Source organism: Ananas comosus, linkage group 15 (assembly GCF_001540865.1).
Source record: "Ananas comosus cultivar F153 linkage group 15, ASM154086v1, whole genome shotgun sequence".
NCBI classification, from domain to species: domain Eukaryota; kingdom Viridiplantae; phylum Streptophyta; class Magnoliopsida; order Poales; family Bromeliaceae; genus Ananas; species Ananas comosus.
Genome location: NC_033635.1, coordinates 11,189,361 through 11,201,051, shown reverse-complemented (window position 1 = coordinate 11,201,051; position 11,691 = coordinate 11,189,361). Strand labels below are relative to the sequence as shown.

Genomic DNA, 11,691 nt, shown 5'->3' with positions numbered 1-11,691 from the left:
TACTTTAATTGACTTTTGCTTGTTACGGGCCAAAGTCAATTTTTACGTCAATTTTTGCGTTATTTATTTCTGCCAAATAAAATAAATAGCCGAACTAAAAATACTATAGTTCAATAACATTGAAAACAAATAATAAAAAATAAGTAACTTTTACTTGAATTTTAGTTCATCAACTTCAACTTCATCTTGGGCGAAACAAGCAGATAGAATAGTTGGACGGTGCATGAGTGTACGGATGCACCAGGTGTAGCGTACATCGTGCTCGTGAGACGAAGGAGAAGAGATAAATATAGCAGCGCCACTCTCTCTCCTCCCCAATTCCAAAGCTTCGTACATCTGCTCCTCCTCCTCCAATGGCGTTCTCGACGCAGCTCGCGCGCTTCTCCCCAGGCCTCCTCGTCCCCGGCGCCGGCACCGGACCCCGCGCCCGACCCGGCGCCAGGATCCCGGTCTCCGTCCGCTGCGCCGCCGCCCCAGCCAGCGCCGGCGATGGATCGGCAGCCGCCGCCGCCGCCGCCCTGGATTCCGAGTTCGACAAGAAGGCCTTCCGCCACAACCTCACCCGCAGCGAGAACTACAACCGCCGCGGCTTCGGCCACAAGAAGGAGACGCTCGAGCTCATGAGCCGCGAGTACACCAGTAAGCGCAATCGATCGATCCGTACGTCATCGTCTTCGGTATTCGTTGTGGCGGATTTTGGTGATCAGGGTTAGGGTTTTGGTAATTCTCTTTGTAGGCGATGTTATTAAGACGCTGAGGGAGAACAACAACGAGTACACCTGGGGGGAGGTGACGGTGAAGCTGGCGGAGGCGTACGGGTTCTGCTGGGGGGTGGAGCGCGCCGTGCAGATCGCGTACGAGGCGCGGAAGCAGTTCCCCGAGGAGCGAATCTGGATCACCAACGAGGTCATCCACAATCCCACCGTTAATAAGGTTCGGATTCCACAATTTGGGGCTTTTCCCATCCGTAATCAGCATGACCAGCATAGGAAGAGTAAATTAACTTTAATTTCTAGTGAATTATGATTTGTTTGATTTACAATATTAGCAGGAATTGATGGAAAGAAACTAATATTTAATTCAAGTTGAGTTTTTGCAAAGACTTTGGAAGGGTTAAGTAGAGAGTTAAACTTGTCGAATTACTGTGGAAATCTCGTTGTTGGTGCCGTAAATATCATACATAGGAGGAGTCATATGCTTGGAGAATTTTGTCCTTACCGTCCTGCAGGTTAAGAATTGAACATGAAGTGAACAAAGTTTTGATGTCTGGGCTTGTAAAGCATCAAAATTACGCCCTTTACTCTGGGATTTCAAAGAGGAGGAGGGGATGCTCTTGACCGTATAGATTGTCTCATAAAAGTTTGATGAATTGGGATAAAATCCTGCATAGGAAAGCTAGCCCTACTGCAAAGAATAAGTTTGTGGGATTATTTGTAATCAAATTGTCTAAAAATTGGCTTGTTGCTTTTTTATGCATACAAGATGAAGGAAAATTCGTGAAGCAGCAGTTTGTATCCTTCTCCTTTCTCCTTACATGTTGAGAGGAACTTCACTTTGTCCTTCCTTGAGTGAATTAGCTTAATCCGGCTGAAGTAAGATGATGCAAGCTTCACCAATCTATTGCCCCTATAGATTTTGCGAAAAGCTCTTTTCTGGCGTGCTTTGCTTTAGTTTAAATTTTAGCATCATTTATGGTGGGTTGTCGTTATGTTTAGAAACAGTCCAAAAACAATTTAGTTCTCTAATATTTTAATTGGGCTCTAACTTATCCTGTATTGGACTGAAATGGTGATAATTGTATTAATATAATGGTTGATCAGAATAAAGGAAACAAAGGCCAACTGTATCAAATGAATTTAAGCAATAAGTCTATGTTCTAGTATAGTAAAATAGCTAGTTAGCTACCCTTTCAGAAAAAATATCATGATTAATAATCTGCATGGCATTGATTTGGTGATATGTATGTTGATTATAGTGAACTATCATCTTTGTATGATTTGCAAATGCAGAGGTTAGAGGAAATGGAAGTTAAAAACATTCCTGTCAAGGATGGAGTAAAGCAATTTGATGTTGTCGATAAGGGTGATGTCGTGATTTTGCCTGCATTCGGAGCTGCTGTGGATGAGATGTTCACTTTGAGTGAGAAAAAAGTGCAAATAGTTGATACAACTTGTCCATGGGTGTCGAAGGTAGAACAAGTTACTTATTGCTCTATTTATGACTCACTTTCCTGATTCGACGTTAATTAATGTTATCCATTTGTTATTTCAGGTATGGAACACTGTGGAGAAGCACAAGAAGGGTGATTATACCTCAATTATTCATGGTAAATATTCTCATGAAGAGACTATTGCCACAGCCTCTTTTGCAGGAAAGTATATTATTGTCAAGAACATGTCAGAGGTACACTATACATGTTTCCAATGAATTTTTCCTGAACTTTTGTACATAAGAGTCATTTAGTGAGGAACTGAAAATTTTGTTATTAAACCTGTATAAGAACAGGCAATGTATGTATGTGATTACATTCTTGGAGGTACACTTGATGGATCTAGCTCAACAAAAGAGAAGTTCCTTGAGGTATCAAGTTTGTGCTGTAATTTTTATAAACAGGTACCTGGAAAAGATGGTGATGTGATAATGTTTCTATCTCCATTGCAGAAATTCAAGTTTGCAGTTTCGTCAGGATTTGATCCTGATGTTGATCTAGTGAAAGTAGGCATTGCAAATCAAACTACAATGCTCAAAGGCGAAACTGAAGAAATCGGTATGTCATGCATCACTTGATTACTTTGGTCCTCTTTCTACCAATATTTTATATCCAAAAAGCTTATTGGCTGGAAAGTTGGTTAGGTTAAGTCTTACTTAAGCATGGCATTATCATGGCATGATAAAATTTTTGATATCATTCACTGTGGATTTCTATATTTCATTCTCTAAAATATGTAGGTTCAGTTTTGTTAGTACATCAAATGAAACTTTTTGATTACATATCAAAAGGAAAAAAAAAAAAATCTCGATTCGAACCTTGCTCATCCAGGTTTTAAGACCTTGATATCTAGTTTTTCAACATGCTATGTGGTCTCACTGTTTTTTCTTTTTTTCCACTTCTCATTATCAGGCAAACTGGTTGAGAAGACTATGATGCAAAAGTATGGAGTTGAGAATATCAATGAGCATTTCATTAGCTTCAATACTATTTGTGATGCGACTCAGGTAAATTTTAGAAATATTAATCTCCAACCAAATTGTTATTCTGCAACTATTGCGTAGTGACTTTTCCTTCCAGCTGTCTTGTAGTATTTTGACTAGTATTTTGACCAGTTAACACTGACAGGACGTTCTCTATCTTCTGTTTTTCATATATTTATGAGGCCATTGAGCACACATCTGGAAATCTGTAAGAGGACTAAAAAAATGCGGTCCTCTTATATTCAACAGAAACATATTTCAAGATAACATTTTTCCTACATCAGCAGCTATGTTTTCTTCCACATATTTAAGACTCTTGTTCAGATGACTACTGTTGTTCAATGACCATTTCCGTCAACTTCTGCTGGTCTTACGCAGTATTTCTGTGTTCATTTGATCATTAGATTTGGCATAACACAAACAAGATTATGTGGACATCCCTGTGTTTTATTCTCACGCTTTGCTTTATCGATGCTCTGTACTGTGTGTAAACCATACTAGTGTCGTGCCTGCATCATTTTGTGAACACTTTAGAGAGAAAACCGGAGTTTAGAATTGAACTGTAATGTTTTGCCCCTGTTTAAAAAAACGTGCATTGGTGAATACTTTTGACCGTGATGTTGTGTTTCCTTCTGATGTTGCAATGTCAGGAAAGACAAGACGCGATGTATAAGCTTGTGGAAGAAAAACTGGACCTAATGCTTGTAGTTGGTGGATGGAACTCCAGCAATACCTCACATTTGCAAGAGATTGCGGAACTGAAAGGGATTCCCTCATATTGGGTTGATAGCGAACAAAGAATCGGACCTGGAAACAGAATAATGTACAAGCTAAACGTAGGCTTTCTGTTGTCAACAAATTCATCTTTAGCCGCAAGACTTCTCTCGCATACGGTTGTTAAGTTGTCAATATTTTGTCCCTTTTCAGCACGGAGAGCTTGTAGAGAAAGAAAACTGGCTACCTCTCGGCCCCATCACAATCGGAGTAACTTCAGGCGCTTCTACCCCTGATAAGGTGACTTCATCAAGTTTAATCAGCATAATAGAACCTATACGGGCTATGGAATTATGGATATGTTATTCCATGTTTCTATCACTTAACAGCGGATAGTGTTTCTCGGCGGACACCACAATACCTAAACTTTTCAGTAGACTTAACTATGGAAATAGGTTAATACGGTTAACGATGTCTTTTGTGCTGCTGATGCAGGTTGTGGAGTTGGTCCTTAACAAAGTCTTCGACATCAAACGCGAAGAATCCTTGCAGGTAGCCTGATATTTGAGGGCTCGGCTACACGGATGGTGCCACCGAAAGGTATTTAACAGAGTAGTATATAACACCGCATTGTACAACACCAAACCGGGCGATACGCCCTTTGCGATGTAAGCAGATACTGTGTCCAAGAATTAATTGATTTAAAAGCAAGCGGCAAGTTTTTCTCTCCATCATATGACCTAACAACATCTAATCATGCTTTAAGAAGCAGGAAAATAGCTTGGTCTTGTGATAGAACACCAAGAAATGGAGAAGTGGTAGATCACTTTATTTGGTAGAGTAGGAGATGAATTAGAAGCCAACACTCTTTGAATGAATTGACTCTATAGCCAAAAATGATAATGACGAATCATGTGTTAGTCAAGTTGGGTAGGTAAATGTCACTATATTTTCTCACAAAATGTGTGTGTAAATGCATGTGGTGCCTACATTACTAGTATTGCCAAATGCCCATTTTTATTCCTACTGTCTATTCGGCCAAACTAGATACCTTTTCATGTTGTTGTTTGAGTCGAGTTGTTTCAAAAAAATCGTAATATATTTTGGTGCTTTCTTGTAGTCTTTTTCTTCTTCTTCTTCTTCTTCTTTTTTTTTTTTTTTTTTTTTTTTTTTTTTTTTTTTTTTTTTTTTTTTTTTTCCTGTAGCTATGTGGCTAAACCAAACCTTAGACAAGTAAAGCGGGAGAAAAATAGGGGGGCCTATAATAATATTTAGTTGTATTATCAGAAATTTGAAGTGAATTTTATTCTTTTAAAAGTATCAAGTTAATGGTATCAGTAGGTTTTCGATTTTTGGATTAAGAGATATACTGTTAATATGGTGGTAGTCCTTTAGGATTGAATTGGTGGTTTGTTGAATAGTATGATCTAAGCAGTGAAAATAGATCAAGAAATAGATCTAAACTTGAGAAATTTACAAACACTAAATGTTTAGTGTTTTTAAAAGCATCATAGTCGGGCTCTAAAAATTTAACTAAATAATTAACAAATTAATCAACGCTGCATATGAGAATACTTTTTATGACGAAGTAGTCTAATTAATCTCAAATTAATCGTTCATCACTGACAAAGCTCTGATGTTAAAAATAAACTGACCAGCAGTTTATTTTCGGAACAAGAAATGTAAAAAATTATTTAGCTAGAGAGTGACGTGGCAATGCCACTTGGCCGCGTCAGCGTAATCAGATAACCGCGACCCATGCAGGCTCGCAGTACCAACTCACGCTTTCTTTGTGTGCGGGGGACTCGTGGGTTGTGCCCTTCCCTTTCTATGTATTTTGCAACTTCCTCGTGATCACTTTACCCTTTAACATTGCAAAATTTATATCTGTGGTACTTTCCTTGTTGAAATCTAAAATTAAGTGCCATCATTTTTCGTATTTTTTCAAATATGAATTCTATATAATTTGATATGTGGATATTGATTAGCTTATAATACGGTACTCTTGCTAACAGGTGAAAAATAATTTATTTTAAAATAATTTTAAAAGCAAATGAAAAATTTTATTTTATATTGTCGCACAAATATTTTGGATGTAAAGACTAATACTAGACGAGCCTTGGAAGAATTATTTATTTCTATTTTATTTTTGATGATGAGATATTCAAATCAATAATTTTATACCATGAGAATTTAGGTTATTACATTTGAACTTTTCGTAAACTGAATTTTGTGCTTTTGCAATATCAATTAATTTATGTAGTGTTTTCATGTGATCTAGAAACCATTTTGGACAAGTAAACTTTAATCATAAATATACAGAAGATTATATTATTGTATTTTAACTGGTCACGCAAGGGAATGGCCCAAATCGAGGAAACAGTTTACAACCCCCATACCTAACCAGATTCTTCGAAATTATGTAGATAACAAGAGAATGAAACTTTTGAGAATTTGTATCTACACACATTAAACCTTAATTAAGAGATATATATATATAGTACATCAATATTCTTAATATCTCTCTCTCTCTCTCTCTCTCTCTCTCTCTCTCTATATATATATATATATATTTATTCCCATGCAGTTCAACCACCACTTCCCTATAACTTGCTAAGAAGATACAGCAACAACAACAACAACAACTTAACTCAATGGAGTCTCCCCTTCTCCTGCTGCTCACCTTCCTCTTCTTAGGTAATCTTATTATTATTCTTATAGTTACTGTTATTATTTCATTCCCATAATGCATATATGCATCTAAAACAACCAACATTTGTAACTCAAATTCCCAAAATTAATAATAGCCACATTGCTAGCTAGAATTATCTGCTCAGGATGTCCTTGCAGGGGCATTGTGGGCTAGTTCGGCGGCGGCGGCGGCAATTGTGTTCACTTTACACAACAGCTGCCCCTCCACGGTGTGGCCGGGCACGTTGTCGGGAAACGGCGCGGCCGTCCTGGGCGGCGGCGGCTTTGAGCTCCCCTCGGAAGCCACCGCCTCCTTCTCCGCCCCTCCCGGGTGGTCCGGCCGCTTCTGGGCCCGCACGCACTGCAACTTCTCTGCGTCCTCCTCCTCCTCGTCGTCTTGTGCCACCGGCGATTGCAGCGGCGCCCTCCGTTGCACCCTTGGCGGTGCCACCCCCGTCACTCTAGCCGAGTTCACCCTCGCGCCCGCCTCCGGAGGCCAAGACTTTTACGATGTTAGCCTGGTCGACGGCTACAACGTGGGCATAGGTATTCTGCTGCATGTTAAGACTATTTCTGAGCTATTTTCTCTCGGTTTCAAAAAATTGCGAGTTCAATTCCGAACATCAGTCATGCTCTCTGTATATATAATTAATGATTTTCTCTTCTTTTGATCACCTTCGTCACTGCACGTGGCATGATTCATATTCAGGTATAACAGCAATGCCGCCACCCCATGCGGCGGCGGCAGCAAAGGTCGAAAGCGGTGCTAACACGACGGTGTGCGGGTACGCGGGGTGCTTGGGGGACGTGAACGAGCAGTGCCCGCCGGAGCTGCGGGTCACGTTGCCGACACTGTCAACCTCCGGGGCGGCGACGAAGGTGGTGGCGTGCAGGAGCGCGTGCGCGGCGTTCGGGGCTGCGGAGTACTGCTGCACCGGCGCCTACGGGGACCCCAGCACCTGCAGGCCCACGAAATACTCCCGGATCTTCAAGATGGCGTGCCCGGCGGCATACAGCTACGCCTACGACGACCCCACCAGCACCTTCACCTGCCCCGCCGGCGCTCGGTATCTCATCACCTTTTGCCCCACATCAAAAACACCGTCGACAACAACTCGCACCGGCCGATCATAGTAACAATGATTCTATATTATGAGAAAATTAGTTATTGATATTAGTCGCATTCAGCTTAGCATTCCATCTTTACTTTCAATCTGTATTTTATTTTTAAAAATATAATAGTAATTTAGTTTATTTTGGGTCGACTTTCATATTAATATTAATTGTTCTTATAATAAAATCGTTGATTCGTGGACATACATATATTAAAGTCAAAATAATTTCTCCTTGATTGGTGGTACTCTCAATATTTCCTACCTGCTCACTTCCTAACTCCATATGATTTTATTTAGTGTACATATATTAAAGTCAATACGAGCTAGTTCCCCTATTATATTTACAGCTGTGCGTAATTAAGACACCTTAAAGTTGTTGATGTAGTTGGAGCTAAATGCAAAATGAAGCTAGAAGATATATAAAAGAGTTGTAAGGCATATTTATTCACATATAATATAGTATGATACATATATGTTAATGTAATTTACTGGAAGGAAAAAAAAACCAAGAAATTTTTTTATTTTTTGGAAGTGGATAATAATCATATACAATTGAATGATCGTTTCTTACCGCAAATTCTAGCGCAGCAGATCATAAAAATATACACCCGAAATTGACACGATCTCCCTTGCTTTTCATACACCAACCGAAAAATTAAGCGGATTGTGGTGATATTTCTACCGTCTCTTTTCTCATATTAAAAAAGAAAGAAAAAAAAACTATACTAAGCAACAACTTCATAATGCCAGGCAGAAAACATAGAAAACCAAATTCCATTAGAGGTGAGAATTCATTAAATACAGAACATTATTTTCGTGTCATTCTTGGCCCATTTTCAACATATTTGGTTGGTTTAGATGTATTGTATATTATACTATACTGCTCTTCCTATATTTGGCGAAACCCCTCATTCGTACCTATTCCGATTATCTCTCGAATCATAAGTAATGAAGGAACACGGATCTCTCAATGCTGGAACTAGGCGCGGCTGGGATGGCGCTTTATTCTGTTGTGGTGTTCACAACCGCTCGTCTAATCGAAAGACGCGGACAGGCTGTCGATGCTTAAAGACTTTGCTATCGGGACACTTCGACCTATGCGACAGACCGACTCGTAAATGGCGTTGGACGCTTCAATCATAGCTATTCACGTTAAATCCATCTTACATTCATCATAGGACTCCTGGATCTGCGTTCGTCCGACGAATAAGCACATCAGGATAGCTAAAAATTCCTGTTAAAATTAAATCTTCATTTGGCTATACTACTTCGAAAATAATTACTCATCAGTTCGACAGATTGCTCAGGCCGAGGCATGCAGCTGTAGACAAAAATCTGTGCTTCTGCGCAGTCTGCACAGAAAGACTGTGACCATACTTATCAACGCACTGTGTGTACGTTCGGTACTCTTCTTCAATAGGAGGAGTGGACGCACGTAACACGACAACTTCAGCTGACGCTCCGAGTTCTGGCCAAGTACGAAATTCCTGTCGAAATCGTCAAAAAACATGCTTGAAATTGTTCTGCTGGCAGACTTGATAGGTAATCTTGGGATAGAAACAACATATGTTTTAATGGAAAACCCTAATGTCGTCGCGACTCTAGAACGTTTCAAACTAGCTGGACAGCTGAATCACTATGCTTCTGAGCCCTCCTTGTACTTTAATCTTGACGCTTCCTTTCTTTTCTTTAGCTTTTTATTTTAATTTTCACTTTTTGCCGAGCCCCTCGGGGCCTTATATGCTTCCAACTTTGTTATGCTCAGTTCATTTATTAATGAACTAAGCAGATAGCTTTGCTGCTATTTCTCTAAAAAAAAAAAAAGAGAATCTACCTAGGCATCGTTCCTGGTGTTAAATTATCTAAAAAGACCTTAGAATTATACAATTTCTATCTTGGTCTTAACATGGAATTATATATAGCGTAATTTGAAAGAATTCTATAATACTCCTTGTACTAGGAGGTAGTTATTATCTAATATGGTGATAATACTCCAAATTAATAAGGAATTAATAATGAAATCAACATCGAAAATTCTTTTATTTTTTATGCTATCATTACGGCAAATAGATCTTAAGATGTATAACATTGCACATTGGTAAGATGAAAACATTATTCATTCAACCAAAAAAAAGAAAAAAAATTCATATGTTTTATTGTTAAAAAGAAAAAATTATATAAAATTAATGTCTGAGGCCGGGATCGAAACCGGGGACCTCTAGTGTGTGAGACTACGCGTGAGACCAACTACACCACCAGCAGACCTCTAATGAATGTAATAATGTTACAACAACTAAATGCATATATATTAATACGTAATCTATAGATTCCGTAAATTAATGTTTTATTTAATAGATTATATCAACTTGTTTGAGTGATGCTCTTGTTGTCACTTTGTCAACTCTGTTTATTTTTTTTCAAGTGTCTGAATAGATCATGTCTTTTTTATTCTTATCAAGCATTGATTCCTAGTATTGATTCCCTGATGAACAGCTTTGGCAACTATAGATGTTTGTGATATCAAAAAAAATTAATTCTAATTTAACTATTCTTACAAAGTTTAAATTTTCAAATTTATTCCTTAAAAAATTTAGTGATATTCATATTTGTCCATTTGGGTCGTTACAGTTAGCTTACTGTTTATTTTTTAACAGAATATAGGTGAAATATCATTTTTGTCATCACAATATGGCCCTTTAAAAATTTCAACTATTAGAATGATATGAAATTTATGTCCTTCCAAAAAATTCTCAATGGTCATTTTATTTTTCTATAAAAACTAATCCAATCCATTATTATTGTAACCTCTTTTCTACCTCTTCTCTCACTCCTTTTTTTTTTTACCTATCTAATATTGATTCCCCTATGCTTGACATGGAGCGAAGCAACACGCGTCATGGGTAAATGGGGACAGAGAAATTCTAATTACAGAAACTATCATGAATGTTTTCCTCAAAAAAAAAAAAAACTATCATGAATGAGAGAGATTATGTCTTTAACCTTTTAAACAACCATTTGAAATAATCAACTTATTTTAAACAACCATTCAAACCAAATTGAAGGCACTAGGCTTTACTCTTTTAAGTGTGGTGATCGATTTGTAATTTAGTTGAAGTTTAGAGAGATTATGTCTTTTCATTTTTTTTCTTTGTCACGAGACAATCACACGCTGGTATCAGGCAAAAAGTTTTATGAAATAAATTGTTCACGTGATAAATTTTCAATCTTTTAAGTTTCAGATGGCAATTTACGATCATATCAAGATTTTTGCGAATCTGATACTTTTTTCAGTGTCAAAAAATTTTTGAGACAAATAATATGACTTTTTGGCTTAGTTTTGTCTTCAAATTTTCCTCTCCATTCTGAATTTGGTTTACTTTTTTCATTAGTTATCTTCATAGAATATGTGCTCTCTCTCTCTCTCTCTCTCTCTCTCTCTCTCTCTCTCTCTCTCTATGTGTGTGTGTGTGTGGAGAAGGTAACATGCTTTGCTACAATATATATAGTACAGCATCAATCCCAAACCTAGTCGAAGCACATATGCTAGTGGAAAAAAAATTTCCATGAAAAAAAGAAATTATAAGAAAATTCGGAAACTTACTGACAAAAACAACGAAGGGAATTAAATAGCGTAGATTGTTCTTTCAAATGCATGTCAATACTTTATCAAACAGTATCATACCCTACGTCGATGTGGACAAGTTTAGCTCATGATCACATTTGCGGTCATGTTGAGTGGTCTCATTGTTACATTGACGATCCGCAGATATTGTATACAGAATATTGAGCCATCGATCGTTGTCCGATAGTTAGAGATGAGTCTTGTTTTATAACATGATGATATGAATTAAGGTCGAAGGTCATTTGTTCTTGGTACCGACTTAAACGCAGAATTAATACTTAGATCTTTATTCTCTATAAAAGGTTGGTTCTTTTTTGGGGATCTTGGTTTAATTTACTATTAACAGCAGCTTTTTAG

General features: G+C 38.0%; 2 protein-coding genes across 2 annotated transcripts; both read left to right on the top strand.

Moving 5' to 3' along the window:
- On the top strand, window positions 310-4,637 carry LOC109721338 (4-hydroxy-3-methylbut-2-enyl diphosphate reductase, chloroplastic). Its single transcript, XM_020248896.1, has 10 exons — window positions 310-639; window positions 737-933; window positions 2,010-2,189; window positions 2,272-2,403; window positions 2,506-2,580; window positions 2,662-2,767; window positions 3,122-3,216; window positions 3,843-4,028; window positions 4,120-4,206; window positions 4,402-4,637. Exons 1-10 carry the CDS (start codon window positions 354-356, stop codon window positions 4,465-4,467), a joined length of 1,410 nt encoding a protein of 469 aa, XP_020104485.1. The 5' UTR covers window positions 310-353; the 3' UTR covers window positions 4,468-4,637.
- LOC109721339 (pathogenesis-related protein 5-like) lies at window positions 6,435-7,912 on the top strand. The gene is made up of 3 exons (XM_020248897.1): window positions 6,435-6,603; window positions 6,757-7,143; window positions 7,307-7,912. Exons 1-3 carry the CDS (start codon window positions 6,561-6,563, stop codon window positions 7,729-7,731), a joined length of 855 nt encoding a protein of 284 aa, XP_020104486.1. The 5' UTR covers window positions 6,435-6,560; the 3' UTR covers window positions 7,732-7,912.